The 17,893-nt window shown below is 42.2% G+C and overlaps 1 protein-coding gene across 2 annotated transcripts in view; it reads left to right on the forward strand.

The window, feature by feature from the left end:
- Nucleotides 1–17,893, forward strand: part of LOC135910750 (PAX-interacting protein 1-like) — a 91,564-nt gene that overhangs the window by 63,454 nt on the left and 10,217 nt on the right. For both annotated transcript variants that reach the window (XM_065442827.2, XM_065442828.2), the window contains 7 exons: nt 1,328–1,371; nt 4,141–4,232; nt 5,638–5,752; nt 8,711–8,879; nt 11,626–11,726; nt 13,028–13,159; nt 16,660–16,735. In XM_065442827.2, the coding sequence (XP_065298899.1) occupies nt 1,328–1,371; nt 4,141–4,232; nt 5,638–5,752; nt 8,711–8,879; nt 11,626–11,726; nt 13,028–13,159; nt 16,660–16,735 (729 nt within the window). The remainder of the gene's footprint in view (nt 1–1,327; nt 1,372–4,140; nt 4,233–5,637; nt 5,753–8,710; nt 8,880–11,625; nt 11,727–13,027; nt 13,160–16,659; nt 16,736–17,893) is intronic.

Below are 17,893 nucleotides of genomic sequence, written 5' to 3' on the forward strand. Positions count from 1 at the left end.
CGTCACAGTGCACGGTCCCATTAACTGTATCAAACCAACTAGCCCAATAGTCTGTAATCCTCGCTCTCTCCAGACTGGCATGCGGGAAACCGAGTGTCAGACCGAAACTTTTTTGTTCCAGTTGTCGTTCCAATTAAGTAGAAACAATTTTGTTCTAGTTCAAATTTTTAGTAAAAAAAAATAACTGTTCAAAGTGGTTTGAACCAGCTTAAGTACCTTTGCATGACCAAAGAATAATTACAGGAAAAAAGCGTGAATTTATTTTGTACAAGAACTTCACAAGGTCAGGCAACATATGGATCAACAGCTCCAGAGAAAGGTTGGCAACTGAACCTAAAACTGTTATTTTTCCTTTTCCATTTCATTCTGGAATGAAAAGAATTGTAACATTCCTGTTCAGTTCAAGTTCGATATTGTGGTGAAATCTGAAACTGGGTTTTGCAAGGGTACAAATCTACGCATGTGCCCCTTCCTTGCTCACTTTTTGCTTCAACACTGCAGCACGACTGATTAATATGTCTACTCCACATTCTTGGCTGAGTTGGGATTCTCATTAATATGCTATAAACCAGTAATTTTGAAGTGTGATTTACCAGACACTTTCCCCGTCTGTTTGACTGTGTGCTCTGCTTCGGAGAATGCTTGTTCATGTACATTTATGGGATATAAAGGAGAGCAATTTGTGCACTTTTTTAACGCTGAGGGGATTCCCTGTGAGTTAAGTGTTTATCATTCCTGGAGAGTTTTAGGCAAAGGCTACTATAATGGAGGTAGTGACTGTCCTTCTTGAGTTGCTGTTGGCATAATGCTGCAGTGGATTCGCTGCAACATAATATTTTCTAAAAGAAAATAAAAGCCAGTGAAAGAAAGGGAAAAGAATTGAGTGCTCTGTCCTGTCCTCTCTTCTTTCTGGTAAAATTTATTTTTTCATGCTAGGAACTATGTTGCAGCAAAAGGAACAGCTGAAAGTAGATCAACTCTCTTCTAGAATGAATTATTTTACAAATGCAAAGTAACTTTGAAAATGTCTTTGTCTCAGCAGTAGTTCAGTTAAGACAGTTTCTAGAGCTTGTTGTGTGTGAATTCTTAATTTGTCTATTGGAATGCCGGTTGAACTGAATTGGCACCTCTCACGGAAACCAGTATTGGAACTTCACTGTTATGACTGTTTCAAAAAAAAAAAAAAAACTTTTGAGTGTATATTAGGATGATCTGGTCTGAACAGAAATTAAATGTTGGAATCAAGTACACTCTTCTTTATTCCTAATCCTCAGTAGAAATGCCTGTATTTGCTCTGTATTCACTGATAATCATGTCTGTATTTCAGCGGCGTGGAGGGTACCCATTAAGCTCACAGAAGAGGTCTGGAAGGTACGTAAAATGACAGCACGGGGGGCAGAAGCTGTTGATACCTTGTATACCAAATCTGAGGAACAAATTTTACTCTGAATTTTTGAGAAAGTTAAGGAAATGTAAGTCGTGTAAAGTATGAACCGAATCAGATAAAAATTTACCTAATACAGTAAAAGCTCGTTAATTCGAACCGCAAGGGGAAGCCGCTTCAGTTCGAATTAACGAAAGTTCGAACTAACGAAAGTGAAGGAGGGCAACAGCACACTGCGATTTGGAAGCAGTAGGGCATGTCAGAAATTTGGCGTGTCAGAAAGTGATGGCGTGTACCGTGGGCACATGCCACTTTCAAGTCGAAGCTTTGGGTCCGACTGTGCCACACCACCGATGTCCACCGAAACGAACGTTAGCCGAGGCTTAACACCATCACAATGAATCACGACGGCCGATACCTCCTAAGCTGAAAACAGAGGTGCACAACCGATGAAGACTGCCGAGACAAAGACGCTGAACATGTGAAGGTGGCGAAGGCCCTGATTCGTTGGCTCTTGATTGCAAGCGCAGCTGCGACGTACTTGATTCGCTGTGTTTTGCAGCTTGCCGTGCCATCTCCGCACAACATTAGCAGCTGTACAAGATTTGCAAAGCCTCTGAGATTCGCAACGGGCAAGAAGTCTTGGAGGTCACGTAGAACGGAGAGGCGGCAGCCGCCGCTGCCTTCTGGCTGACCCCGCGTCGGTTAGATTTTTTTCCGATTTTGCCTTCTCTCGCCGTTCTCTCCGTTTCGGAGGCAATACAGCCTTGTGTGTAGGCAGTAGGCGCGTTTCTCTGGCTATGTGCCAGGCGAGCGTAGTTCGAATTATCCGTGAGGGAACCTTCTCGCGTTCGAATTAACGGACTTTTTTATACATAGACTTCTGTGGAGCTTGGCCGGACCAAATCGTACAGTTCGAATTATCCATAAATTCGAATTATTGAAGTTCGAATTAACGAGCTTTCACTGTATTTGAATTAAGCACACAAAGATACATATAAAGGCAAACAGCTATACTTTACTGAAGCCAGTAAAATCTAGAGTTTACTTCAATATAACAAAATTACATTATATTCTAATTCAACCTTTTATGCAAATCACCAGTCGCCAACGGATGTTTCTTACCAATGAAATGGCCGTAAAACTTTCTGGATTATCAGGCAATGAGAAACAATGAATTTCAATTAGAAAAAAAAATTCATTTTCTTAAAATTGAGAGTTGCTGACCAAAGGGACTGTTTCGTGTCGTGTCAGCAATATTTTCACATTGCTGGTACGAAGTGAAGCCTGCAAAGCTTGCGCATCCACTACACCGCCGTAGCTTATAGCATCGCCTGCAGCGGAATGACACTATCTCGAAAAGTGCAAGCAAAGGGGAGTGAACGCTTCATGTGCCTCTCGCTTCAATGCGTCTCCGAAACTTAGGTTACGCGACCTCTAGCACTAAACGAATAGTAAGACAGTGCACATAAAGCCACAGCCATCTCGTCTTGTCCAGTCTTCGCACCTGTCACAGATCATCTCCAAGGCCAGGCGTGCAAGTCGCGTACACGCTTAAGCATGCGCAGCTACGGCCGAACCTGCCCCCACTGCTTCTCCCACTAACACACGCCTGATCACATTACTGCGCACTCGTCTCCCTCCCCTCCCGCTCACGAGGGAAGATGGTGTACATAAAGCCACCATTCTTCTCGGCTCTTTCTCGCATGCTTTTCCGTGCACTTGCAGCATATGACTTAAGGCGCGAGATAAAATGTTATTGTATTTGGACTTTATAGTAATGTGATGGCAAGAGGGTCTTGCTGCTGCACTTCGGCGGCCACTCTCCGTCACGGCATGATTTGGGAGTTGCGCTTGTAAGCAGCCATGTGTAATTCAACCCTTTGACAATCTGCATCCACGCCAGTTTTCATTTTATTGACTCAGTATAACTTCGCACGGCACTGAAATTTCTTTATAATATTGACATTGTGTATAAACACATTTTGTTATATTGAGGTTTAATATACATAGTGCTCTATGGGCAAGAAGTTGTAAAAAGTTACATAATTCATTATATTTAAAATTTCATTATTATCGACATCTAACTGTATCTGCAAGTTTTCAGCACCATAACTCGAATAATAGGGATTAATAATGTTTTTTGACTATGATCCAACTTCTCCCAAATGGCACAATGGCATGGGCTCGATATAGAGATTGATAACACCGGCAAGTGTGAAATGCATTGCCGTGTGTTTATTACTGTAGTAGTGTGTCTCTTAGGGTACAAAGCCAATGTCTGTCGGTGTGTCTTTGGCTTTCTGTCTGTTTTTCCAATCAAAGGAGATTATAAAAAGCAATCTATCTACCAAATAAGGCAGAGAGACGGCTTTTTCCAATCTCCTAAGGTTACACGTGTCACTTAGAAACAATTAAAATCTAAATGTAACCTGTATGTAATTTTTTGTTCTTTGTTAAGTGACATGGCTGTTGTACGACTTTACACAGCATATTACTTCACTGGCGAACTTGTTCTCTGCAGCTGTTTTGTGGGCGAATATGATTGCATTTAAACAGAGGGCTTTGTTTTTAATTAGCCTTAATGTGATTGATGTTACTATTGTTCTCTTGTTTTTCTTTAGGTATGATGCTTCAGTTTCTGTTGTTCCTTTATTCTTGTTTCTTGGCACCCTTCTGTTCTTGTTATGCTCTGTTAATTTCATTCAAGGAGAACCGTTTCGCTGTTCCTTTTCTTTCTTGTTCACTGTGTGCAGCGGTTCACGGCTTCAGAGGCCTTCAAGGAAGCTCAGAAGCGGAAGCAAGAAAACCCAGTGAAGTCCGAAGCAACGACTCCAAAACAGCAAAGGTCCGTTCACATTTCTGGCTTGTGCAGTGCTTTTACAATAGTTTTGTTCCGCATCATTCTTGTCGTGCCGCAGACAATTAGGTTTCTGTACAGTTCTGCTAACACAATATAATCGTAAACTCACTTAGTTGTGTAATTTCGTTCAATATTGCCGAACAGCCAAACACTATAGAGTGCAGTCATTAATATGAGGCAAGGAAGAAGGAAACCGAGGAGAGGTGTCACCAATTCCAGATGCATTAAAAAAACTGCCGTAAGTCGCATGTCGTTTTAGGCATCGTTTATACTGCGTTGACAACACCACAATTTTGTTTTAAGGAGCTGGTAGATCCATGGCTCATAGTAACCTTGTTATGGCTAGCACAGTGGCAGTATAGTAGCATCTGCTGTTATTACATTGGTGATAGGCACATTGGACCTTTGTTTTTGTTGCCTTTGGTCAAGGAGCATGGAGGAAAAGTGCTTGGATGTAGGCAAAGGAGAAGAGTTGGCCCATATTCAGAGGTGCTTCAGCTCTGTTACAGAGAGTGAGACTAGGGGCTTCCTCTCACTTTTTTCTTGTCCTTCCTCTAGAGTAGAACATGCCTGTTTAGCACTTTGTGATTGGCATGCTCCTACATAGTTGCTTGAAAGTAGTGTACTCCTCGATTACATGAATGCCTCTATGACTGCTGGTATCTCTACTAAATCAAATACCTTTTCATGATCTATGAAAGCCATATAGAGGGGTCGATTGTATTCTGCAGATTTCTCGATTACCTGATTGATGACATGGATGTGATGCATTGTAGAGTGTCCCGTCCTGAAGCCAGCCTGTTCTTTTGGTTGAATGAAGTCAAGTGTTGCCCTTATTCTACTGGAAATTGTCTCAATGAATATTTTGTACAATACTCATATATGATGTGATATGATATGTAATGTATGTGGTGAACCTAACCAAAACCAGCTGCCTAAGTTCATGTGCAGGTGCTGTGCTGCCACAGTGTTAATGCAAATTAACTGCAGGGTTGTCACACGTCTGTTGAGGGAATAGTACATGGGGATTTGACAAACTGGCACAGTTATTGCTGTGGCTGTACTGCAGATTGAGACAAGACCACTTTATTTTTATTTCGTTTCTCATTGATATTTTAGTTTGTGTGGGTGTGTATGTCCCACAGTACCATTTTTAGGGCAGCAATGTAATTAATTTACTTCTATTCATGTTTGTAAACTTTGTTGTGAATGCTGCTTACACTGAATGTTCGCTACATGCAATAAGAATTTTGGCAACTATGGCATTAGACTCAACAAGTGTTTGTCTCTATGTGTGTGTTGTCTCTGTGCATGTGTGTGTTGATACACACACGCTACATATAGCAGCCACATATGCTGAGTACAGGTGTGCTGTAATCTTTATTATCAGGCCAACACCTGAAGAGGAGGAGAACATACCGGTGACAGTGACCACAACTCTTCCGGAAGACAAAGTCCCGCAAGTTCTCCTCACAGGCTTGAAGGAGGTGGAAGAACTGAAAAAGGCAAGTTGGCATCCCGCACTTTGTTGTTTTTGCATAATAATGGCACGTAGTTAAGCTTTTTTACTCAGCTCCTGTTTTAAAGATCTCATGCCTTGATAATCTCTGAAAAAGAAAAATTGTTAGCCTTAGCTTCGAAAGCGCCGCTGGTCAAGATGACTGGGCACTTACCTGAATAGATGTGTACCTTTTCCTTTATGTTCTGGAATTTAAGCTAACAAGGCACCTTGGAACGCACAATTGATGTGTGGAAAAAGACACCGTGCATTTTGTTTGGTTGTTTATTTATTTGCTTATATTTATTTAGTATAACTGTTTGTTAGAGTGTTTATATCTGAAGTTGCATAGACATATGCCCATTGTTATTTGTTAGCATTGATTGATTGATTTATTGATTGATTGATTGATTGATGCATGGAGAGAGAGTGCCAGCTCTGAGAGGGGAGGGGCAGTGCAAGTGAGGAGGTTTCTGGGATTATTGCCAGATAGGCTCTCTGTTGAACGTGAGATTAACAGTTGTGCACCACAAAAAAATGCGCTTTATAGTCTTGTCTATACAATAAGTTTAGTTCACTCTCGGCGCGTACATAGCCCCAAATGGTTTGTGGCTGGCAGTACCGGTACAGACATAGTATGCAAAGCAATAACAAATTGAAAATGCGACTGTACCCAAGGTTTTGTGATTTGGAATCAGATATGGGTCATAACTTATACTTATGAAGAAGCGTTAGCTCTTAGAAAGCAAGTCCAAGAGTTGCATTTCTAATGTATTTTAAGCATAGGGGTTAGGGCAGTACCATGATGTTCACGGTGTGTAACGTCCATTAGGCTTGCATGATGATGATAGTGCTGGAATGGAAACCCAGTGGTCAATGTTTTGGCAGTGAAAGTGGCATGGTTGTCAGGTGACATAAAAGGATGCATTGACACTGGGAAATGTTGCACCGAAAATATGCTGGAAATAAACTCCTCACGTTGCCTTATTCTCCTTACTCACGTACATGTGAAACCCAGAAGTCATCTCCTTCAGCAAGCACTGGACTTACTTGAGTGAAATGTGTGGCACCTAAAATAAAAAGACAAATTCTAGTTATTGTTGAGTAAAGGCCTGAGTTTACGAAGCTTTTCATTTTGTAAGAGCTGCTGCTTGCCATTGGTTGGCAATTGGTCTTATGAGCAGTTCTGGCATCAACTGTTTTTGATGAATACAGGCCCTGATTTTTATTAAGGCTCTCAAGTTCTATGCAACACCTGCAACAAATTGCAGATCTTTAAAGAATTTATGTATCATGTTCACAACCGTGCAACTCCACCGAGAAAACAGGTATTGTGGTGCTATAAACAGCAACTGATTGAATGTTCAAAGCAGACAGTGTTATTTTATTTACTTGAAATTGTTTTAAATTTTTGTTGTGGGCCTCGCAAAGCTTTGTTCAGAATATAATGATATTCTCTGGAGCCACATGCAACATGCCCATTTTTTTTTTCTATTTTACATACCTTAACAGCTTTTTGTGAACTTGGTGCTTGATGTTGCTGAGCATTCTTATTGAAATTTTTTTAATGTATGTTTGTTCTTTTTAACAAAACGTTGGGGCTGTGTGAATGCCGAATAGTAAATCTTGAATCAAATGTTGAATCAAATAAAAAAAAAGCCGATTTTCAAATATTAGATAATTATTGACCAATACTTGATGCTTACAAACTTTGGGCTATAAAATACAGTGCTGCCTAACAAGAATGTAGCAAGCTATCAGTAACTTAGGTAGATAGAAATCAAGATATACAGTACAGTCAGGTCTTATTAAAGGGGACACCAGAATAATATGTCGGCACTGATTACAGCTCAGCTCTAGCATATAAAGGCCTGGAAAATTGCTTATCTATTGAATTTCTGTTCAGTTGAATCAACTGCTTTTTTTTACTCAAACTTACGAATTAGTGATGTTCTGCGGCAATCTTTCATATATTGCATAAAAAGTTTTGCTTTCAAGTTTTTCTCCAAAATACAGAAGGGCCATCCCAACTTTACGGCAGATGGGTTATCGTAAGGCCAATCTGCACAACAGACAAAAGGACTGCGCATCATGTGACCCGATCACTGCCCCGCGCATAGCCGGTGCCGACAGTTAAAAGCAGGCGCAGCTTCATTGTCAGGTTCGGCAGGTGATTTGCCACCTGTCAAAGATTCCGAAATCTGAAGGGTCACAGCAAGTTCGTGTTGTACAAACTTTCCTTACTCTGGCATGCTCTGGTGCAGTAAGGGCGTCATCGTCACTGCACTATACCCGCAATGCTTTCCCTCGTGCAATGAGAAAAGCGCATACTAGAGCACACCTGCCGAAACTCTCGGGCTGATAGCCAAGTTTAATATGCGAAAACCAAACAACTCGTATGTCACACACGCACCCACCAGTGTTGCTGGATCGGTGTGTGGTTTAACTGCGACATAAGGAATTCACATACAAGCTTTTACCGCACCAAATGTGCTCAGATTTTGCCAGCTTGATGTGGGATGCATGCAGTTTAACAGGGAATGCATAATTCAAACCAGAAAATTTGGTATCATGGCCCCTTTGATGCAGTGGAATTCAGCAACCTTAAGCAGGTCTGTGAACTGCTTGCAGAAGCAAAGTGCCCCAGTCTATGTAGCTTGGTGACTCAATAGCTGCACCTTTTCATCGCTTAGCTCGAGGTCACGAGTTCGATTCCCAACCTTGGCTGGGAATCAATGTATGCAGTGCAAAATATGCAGCAGAGCAAAAGCATTTGTTTAGCGAGATTTTGGTGCACGTTAAAGAACACCAGGTGCCCAAAATTAATAATTCCTCCACTATGGCTTGTCTTGAAAGCTCCTGTGTTGCTTTGAGACATTGAATAAGCCAAGTCATCTAATCATTCTCTCTACTAAGGTGTGCCAGTCTGATGCTAACGAGTTATCATTATGTCCCCCACGTACAGGGTGTTCTTCAGCTAGGCGGTGCACTGGCCAAGTCACCGAAAGAATGCACACACTTGGTGACAAACAAGATCCAGCGAACGGTGAAGCTGCTCTCAGCCTTTGGGTCAGCTAAATTTGTTGTCACGCCACGCTGGATCCAGGACAGCATTGCTAACAATGCATTTGTTGGTAAGGAAGCCACTGAAGTCTCTGCTCTGTGTCGAGGTGCAGGTTGAACCTAGCTGATCAAATGATTTGGGAGAAAACGGCATGCAATGATGCAACTGATAAAAAATTAACAGATGAAGGCTTTCAAATAAAGGGCTTCTATTTTAAAATGCCTCACCTTCATCATCGAAGTATGACAGGGTGGAAAAAAATACACACATTGCTTGGGAACTTGGAGTATTTTCAACATGTCACTGCTGTAGTTGTGATGAGGAAATTTTAAAAAATAGTAATACTAAAATGAAGCACTAGCCCCCTCAGAACCAGTGTCTACTCCCGTGGGCACTGGCTTCCATCCTTTCCAACTTAAACAGGTGTGATAACCTTAAGCATCCTGGCATAACATCAAGCTACTATGGTATCACCTGCATTCAATCCTTTCGTTTCCTCTGGTTTTTGAGAAAATTGATACTTCCTGTGAGACGTATTGCTGTGTCATCATGAAGAACACAACAATGAATGTTTAGTAGTACATTTCTAGTGCCACCAACTGGCGCTGCCATCCAGGCTGAAAAATGAAAGCAGCAAATCGAAACATGATGCAAAACCTGTATCTATGTGTTTAGGCACGCAAAAGACACTTATATCTTAACAAACTGGAGAAATTAACTCTTTGTCGACATACATGGTGGTGCTGATGTGAGCATGTGCCATGCTATCCGAACAAGGAAGTAGAAAGTTTCTCACGTTCGTAAATGACTGGTTGACAATAAGAACCGACGTTAATATACATTGTGTCACTAGAATTTTGTTGAGTCTGAGGAGGCTAGGCATAGAAAAGGAGCAGTTCAATCCACTATTGAGGTGAACACATCATTAGTTTTCTGGCCAACACTATAACTACAGTTTTCTATTTTTGTTGGAAAGAGAGGTTGATATGGCCTGTTAGATTCGTGAACAAAATAAACATGCAGAATGACAGCTAATACTTGTCTTATTGGGCATGAGGTAGAGGACACAGATGAGGTACCTCAAATGTTTGCTATGGTACTCTGCAGTATCTTCATTTCATCACTATGGCTGCCATTATGCAGTTATGTGTTGCCACATCTTGATGCACAAGTATTTTGTGTGTTCACTGCCTTTCAGTGCATAACACTAAGGCAATGAGAATAATATTAAGCGACAGGAAGGTGACAATGCAGATTATAAACCTCATTTAATAGTTGTGTAGCTAATGCTTAGGGGTATTAAGTTTTCCTAATTGAATCGAATTCAGAATATTTTCTTATTTTTTAAACAAAATGAAATAGTGCGAAGGTTGTGTGAAGTCTGGTAACTAGAAAGCTTATCTGCATTGTTTAGACAGACGCATGCAATTATTTTCACAACTGGACATCTGGTCAACTGAATTGCTTGTAAATGATAAACTGCTTTCAGTTGTCTGGTGCGCCACAACGATAACAGTAATGAAACAAACAAACCACACGACATCAGATACACATGAGTATTGTGTTCGCTGAGGGAGAGAGGTGCGGCACTGTGCAGCACAACACAGTGTTTTAAAGGGGCCCTGAACCAACCCTCGGGCTTGGCTAAATAACATGGTCCACGAGTAGCGTACGCTGCTGTGAACATCTCAGCCAAGTTTTGCTGTCATACACAGTGCGTGGAGCTTGCAAGCGGATCGTGAAGTTGCCTTTCTCTCAAATGCTCTCTTTTCAACAGAAGGCCTTGTCCTCACTCTCTTGTGGCCACTTTAGTTCGTCATACCCTTAGACGGCTGCTATTGGCCAATAGCTGACATAAAGCTGCGGTCGGCTACATGGCATAGATACCGTGGCCGCCGCGGGGTGCCGCGATAAGTCCACTGGCTAAGCACACTGCAGCTCGCTGAAGACAACCGCGTTTGGCTTATGTTTAGCACGTCGTAGGCACCAAAGGCGGAAGTCGTGGCGTCTACATTAACATCCAAAATAAAATTTGAACTGGGCGCCACGGTGACATTTAGAAGATGGAGCGTTGTGGGCATGCCCCACTGCACCGTAGCCTTCGCAGTGCAAGGCATTGAAGAAGGAACGGGAGCACAGCGGAGGCCGTGTTTGATTGCCAATAACTACGCGTCTGCTGAACAAATTGAAGTACTTTTTGTGGCGAAGTATTTCTGAGATAGTCTATTTTCACTTCAAAGGCCTTGCTCCACTTCGATAAAAAGTAGTTCAGGGCCCCTTTAAAGAGATTCAAACACAGTGAAAGCAGCCAAATAATATATGAATTTTCCTAAATCGAGACACCAAAATTGCGCGTAGTCTGCCTAAGAGCGAGACATTCTTATTGAATGAGCGGACATTATTGAGCAGAAGTTATCTTCCTCGTGTGTTTGCTCAAGGAGCAGTGCTTCTACAAGATAGCCGCTATTCTTCTGTAGAGGAATAATTTAGAGCAGTGTCATTTGTGTCCCATTTGTGGAAGCGCTGTTAACGCTTGTTGACTCCAACATGTGTTGTTATCCCTTACATTGAACAGATAGGAATATTCAACAACTTCGAATAGTGAATTCTCAAATCGAATATGATGTGAATAGAAAAGAACATTTGATTGGATATTTCTGGGAAAGACCGTCATCCTTCAGTACACATGTATAGTATGAGGGTGATCTCTAGCACTTGCTCTTGCTAACTGTGCTTTTGTATAACTGTCTCTTTAAAATCAGGGCAGCTTTCTTCCCTTCCGTCTCATCTCTACCCCTTGTATACTTGACTTGCAGAAGAGCGGCCATACCAGGTTGATGACCCAGATGCAGAAAAGACATTTGGTTTTAGCCTTGATCAAGTTCTACAGAGAACAGACCGGACACCACTGTTCAAGGCAAGTAGATGGAAAAACTACTGTCAAGAAGAAATTTGCTTCCTACTGGAGAAAGTACAAGACAATCTGTGTGGCACCGCAGTTTAGGAATAGATTTTCTTCAATTACTGACACAGAAATATTGCCTATGATATCAGCAAAAGAACTTGGCTTGTCGCCATAACTAGCAACTGCAGTAACCCCGAAGATCCACTCCACCACCATGAAAAAAGTGAGCCTGCATTCCTCACCTGGTGCCATCTGCAAGCTTGCTGCAGAGCTGTTGTGGGTAGCACAGTTTAGAAATGCTAAGTAATACGACATATTATATAATATGACATATATAATATGGCACAGACCAAGCAGTGCCATCATCTAGCTGTGGCGTAAAGAGAGCAATGGCACTTTGTGCTTTGGTTTGAGGAGTAGTCGAGAGGCTGGCCGCTGCAGTCTTAGTGACTTAGGAGGATGGTAGAGTGGGTTGGTAATCTACTGTTGTTATAGAGGTGTAGAAAGTGAAGCAGTGGACAGGACAACGACAGACAAACATGAGTCATCGCGTTTGTCTCATGTCTTCCTGTTGTGCTGTTTTCTACTTTACGCTATACGCGTATATGCCAACCCTCCGCAATTTTTCGTAGAGTTTATGTATTTAGACTCGTTTTACAATTTCGTGGAATTTGCGCCAAGTTTTATGAAAATTTTGCAAAATTTGCACTTGAAAAAGTTGTGTTCATAGGTCTCAGACCTTAACATTGGAAGTCTTCTGATTGTGAAAAGATGCCGGAGGGGTACTTGTTTTGAGTTAGTTTTTGCATGAAAAGTTCCTGAAGCAGGTGAAATCGGCAACAGGAGATTCGCTGAAGGTCACTGTGGTCTGGAAACAATGTGTTCATTGTCAGAGTCACCTGTTCCAAGTTTGTTGCTGCTTGTGTGTGCTGCGTCTAAAGCTAAATCATCGTTAATAAACTGTGCGTGTATCTTGCGAAAGGCATCTGTTCAGGGCAAGCTTTATTACGTGCTATCCTGTCTCCCTCTCCACTTCCTTTCTCGGTGTCTGGCTAGTGGGATTTTTTAAATATCCTGAAATTCACAGGCTGGCAGGTAGGTGCCCCTGCAGCAACTCTGTTGTCTTACTGTCCACCATTAGCTCATAATTTGCTTAGTCATGGTGAACATTTATATGAATGCAGAAGCCCCTCTCGTCCTCATTGTCTGCTGAGAGTGCATGCCATGTTCCCCTGTGCTACTTTTCTTTGCAAGTCTTAATGCAAGTCTGGGACATTTTTACATTTTTCACTTGCTGTGGTAAACAATTGCAGGGCATGATCTTCTTCATCACGCCTGGCGTCTACCCATCACCCCCAATCTTGAAGGACGTTGTTGAGTGTTCAGGCGGAATGGTGTACCTGAAAAAGAGGCCTTCTCTCAAGCAGGTCACATCGGTCACACAGGTAATTCACATGCATGCTTAGCAAGTCAGACGGGGGTGGGACAACAGAGTGCAGTTGTAGCCTTGTCCTCATTGCTTATAGGTTACCCTTGCCTGCAAGGACGGCCCGAATGAACATTGTTTTCTAAAGGCTCTTTAAAGAATGTGAAACCTATATAGAATTATCCATTACTCTTTAGAACTTTGTGCATTTTTAGCAGGTGGAAAGGGAGTGCTTATGAACTGAAAAAAAAAAAAATCTAATCTAGTCATTTATCTCTTACATTTCATGACCAAATTGTGGCACTAATGATGTCATCATGATGACATGGCTTGTGCACTGTAGTTGCACACACATTTTCTTCTTATGCAGGCAATGCAATCATGTGTTGCCATGCTTTATTTTCTGGTTCTTCAATTGCAATGTGTTCGTCTTTCTTTCATTAGTTTAAACAACCCTAAAAAACATTGCTGCCAAAGCATATGTCACGGGGAGCTGTTGCTGAAACTTCAAAATGGTGTCACAATTACCATATCTTGTTGCATTTTGGGGGGGTTTCCAGAGATTCCATTCACAGTAAGACAGGCCTGTTAGCAATTCTATAGGTGTGACTGACCAAACTTAGCCTGTTGTAATACTAGGAAACATGAAGTAATCATGACTGGCCTATGATAATTCCAAAATATCAGATAGCTCAGCCTCAATCTAAACACAGGCTTTGTAACCGGAAAGGACGCAGGAAAGACTTGTGGTACCACTACCACAATATTATAAAGTCAGCTCCCCGTGCTCCAATTAATTAAAATTGTACATTGTATAACGTTTCTTGAGTGCTTCTCAATACAGGAGAATTGCATTATATTTAGTTCAATGTAAGCTAGTCTTGACATGAAAGCTTTGAGGAACTTTCTCCTGCTCCAAAATAGTTGAGATACATGAAAATTCTGTGAAATCCACGAAGTCATAGTGACCTCACCGGTACATCTGACATCACCGGCACAACTGCTCAGTTGCAAAATTTGAAAAGGAAACTGTTGCTTCATTTTTCTCTGGTGATATTCAGTATCTTTTTCTATGAAAGAAATGCAAGTGGAGTTTTGAAAGAGTACGGTACCCAGTAAAAAACTTATTCGGCATTTCTTCTTAGTTTTTATCTTATGATTAAGCTTTAGCTCTTGATTAGTATAGGCATAGAAAACCAATAACAGGGATTGTGGACTACAAAGCTTACCAGCTGTTTTGAAACAAGCCCAACATGTAAGAGGCCATAGCAAAATATATTGAAGCAAGCAAAACTGGTAGATGAGGGATGTACCGTATTGCACGATTCTATCATACCAACGATTGCTAACGCACAGTTATATTACTGCCGAAATACCCAAAAAGTAACTTGGTGCCGATTCTACTGAGAACATCAAGTAACAAAACCTGAGTCAACGCGTACAATGTTGAAACAATATTATAGAACGTACAAAAGCACACAGACATACATTCAGCTGAATCTTAGCGGCTAGTGGCTATCAAAGTCCAACAACACTTCCTTTTCGCTGTCTACCAACCACAGAAAGTCATCTCCAGATCCATTTAATACATTAGAAATGCTATACTTCTGGAGGCTCACACAACCATCGCCTGCGGGAAGGCATTCCAGGCACCATAGACCCACCTTGAGACGTGTCCGGGCGTCACTTTCTTCAGACGACCTGTTTGATGGCAGTATGGCTACCGTAAAAACTGGACTATAGGTCAGACCGGAATATAGGTCGATCCCCCTACTAACGAATTCTAAAAATGAAAAAAAAAAATCTTTTTCAATGGCAAAAGTACCGAAAGACACCCTTACCTTGAAACAAATGCGACTCATGCACAATAGTGACAGTGTTTATTTAAATGCTGCTCGCATGTGCACCCGGCCAATTTTTAACAGTATTGTGTGACCATCGACCCGCGTGCTTGTCAGCACCTTATTAATGGCGCTGAGTGGTGAAACAAACGAGATACGCGCATGTGTACACGTGCACTTACTTACGCTATTTTGCCGCTCCGTGCCATGATGATAACGTGCTGACAAACATGCGGATCGATGGTCGCGCAATACTGCTAAAAATTGGCCGGGTGTACAGTACGCAAAAGGGCACGAAGTGCGCAAGCGCTACTCCGAATCAGAGCAACGCGTTTGATTAGCGTGGCCCAAACTAGAGTTGTATGACGAGTGCTTTTTCGCTGCCCAGTCCAGAGGCGTGTGCGATCTCTACCGCTTTGAAACGGATGCATTCGGCTGTCACAGGCAGCGATCTTACACGCAGCTCCCGGACGAACTCCTCAACCTTGTCTTCCAGTTTTGCGGTCCACCCACGAAATGACATTTTCTGTTGGTTTGCTGCTTCTGTCTTTGCCAGTACCGAATGCTCTTTTCAGATACTCCAAATTTGCGCTGTGCCGCGAGGTTGCCGTGGGCTTCCACGCACTCAATCGCCTTTTTCTTGAAGGCGATGGTGACTAATTGTCGGCTTCCACTCATTTTGAAACAAAATGTGAAAAAGCAGCCGTTAACCAATATAACTTTGTGACAACGTAAACGCAAAAATGTGACAATGTAAACGCCACGACGCACTGCTGCGGATGGCGATGGCTATAGTGTACTAGAATAACACATTATTCTAGTACACTATAGCGATGGAGAAGGCGCTTCTTTACTTCATCCGCCCATTGTTGCAAGACTTCCGTAGCTTTTCCGCCAATGTCCAGTATATCAGACGAGAGTCGACTTTTCGCAATAGTTTTTTGAAAAAAACTTTGACCTATATTCCGGTTTTTACGGTAACTACCTTGCATTGAGCATTCCTCCTTTTTTTATTTTTAAGTAAAATTTCATTTCATTTTTAGTTTTGAATAGAACTAGTCACGATTGTAACGCGCATGCTAATTTGAACGCATTTTTTCTTTTTTAAAAAGGTGTGCGTTGGAATCGTGCAAATATGGGAGCATTTAGGCCATGTTTAGTAATGGCGCTTTTGATTTTTCTTTTCTTTGCTCTTAATCATTAGCTCACACAAAGCCACAGCCTCAATATCACCATTATCAGCTGCTCAATGGGGTGGATCATAGATGTGGATGGGATTATAGGAAAAGGATCCTTTTAAATATGGCACTAGTTTTCTTTTACCTACACCAGAACATTGTATGCTAAGAAATGACCTAAAGAGATGTATCGTCAATGCCTTTGGATTTCGAAAGGAGTCTATCCCATTCAGGCTGGTCAGCTGTTAGTTATGATAGATTTGATTACTTAATCAAAGTTGATTGATTCTTAACAGTCAAAGACTAACTCAACCTGATTTTTCTTTTTTATGCTTTTGCTGCAGAGAGAATGCCATAATCTGCAAAGATGTTTAGCTTCTCAAACCTGTGGTGCCTTTGTAGTGCACGCTTGCAAGTTTGATCATTACAATGGATTGTGATGCATGACATACTGTAATCTTCCTTTACTTTTTTACCTTTATTTCTCTCTCTCCTTTCAGGGGGGAACCAAGTTCATAGTCATATCCTGTGACAACGACCTGCATCTCTGCCGGGATTACATGTCAAAGAACATTAGTAAGCAAAATGCGTTGAATTTTGAAATCAGTTTACTCCTATTTGACTCTGATAATCCATTATACAGTCGGACCCACTTATAACAATTCCGGTTTTAACAAATATATTGGTTATAACAATAAGAAGCTGCTGCACTGTCAACTTTTGTATGTTTTCCATGGTGAAATAACCCGATTACTACACTGCCCTGATGCCGTATTATTGGTTTTAACAATGAAGTCTGGCTGCTGCGTGTCGGAGCCAAAAGGTAGTGAAATGCGAAATCCTTGAAAAGAAAACAAAATGAGAAATTTGAGCTGCTGCTCCAACAGCCGCCGCGCGCTCATTTTTCAACCATCTCGACGCGCCTCTCTCTCGTTGCCCTTCCACCCCTCCAAACACGAATGGGCTCCGCCCATAGCTCTACGCCGCCCCTCCCTCCAAAGCACAAACGGACCATGCCAACTATGCTGCTCGTAGATTGCTCACATATCGCTCGCTGGCTCCTCATTCAGCTCAGTTCTGTGAACAGCTTAATCGTTCGCATTCTTCTTTGTTGGTTGCGTTGAAATCGTTCGTGGGCACACGGTTTCTCAGCCTCGTTTGACTCACCGCCTAAACAGAAGATGGCTGACGTGCCCACTTATCATCGGCAATGCACGACATTGCCGGTGAAAAGAAAGTGCACAGCTATAGAATTGGGAACTGAGTGCTTATAACCGATGAGGCGATTGTCGCGAACCTGCTTGCATCAGATAGCGACGGAAATGATGGCAGCGATGACGTGATAGGGCAGGCAGCCTCAACGGTGTCCTCACAGGAGGCTCGGCAGATGATTTAGACTCTCCGGGGCTTTGTTTTCACGAGGATCCTTCCGCTCTACTACGTGGAGCACCTGAATGCCTTAGAGAAGGATGTCAGCTAGCTTCACGTAAAGCATGCAAGGCTGACGGACATAGGGTTTTCTCATGCAAGCCAGTGAGAAGTACGTGGCGAGATGCTTGTGGCGAGCTCACTTCAGCGTTTCTTCTGGATATCTCAAGTGGACAGGCTGCCGTGGCAGCGTCCTCACAAATTTTAAAAGGCCCCTTTTGGAGCCACCAAAGCGATGCCTCGGCAGTGCTCACATATCACTTGCCGCCCTTGACCCCTCTTTGCAGTTCTTATAGCAGTGCCATT

The sequence above is a fragment of the Dermacentor albipictus genome, chromosome 2 (genome assembly GCF_038994185.2).
Source record: "Dermacentor albipictus isolate Rhodes 1998 colony chromosome 2, USDA_Dalb.pri_finalv2, whole genome shotgun sequence".
Lineage (NCBI taxonomy): Eukaryota > Metazoa > Arthropoda > Arachnida > Ixodida > Ixodidae > Dermacentor > Dermacentor albipictus.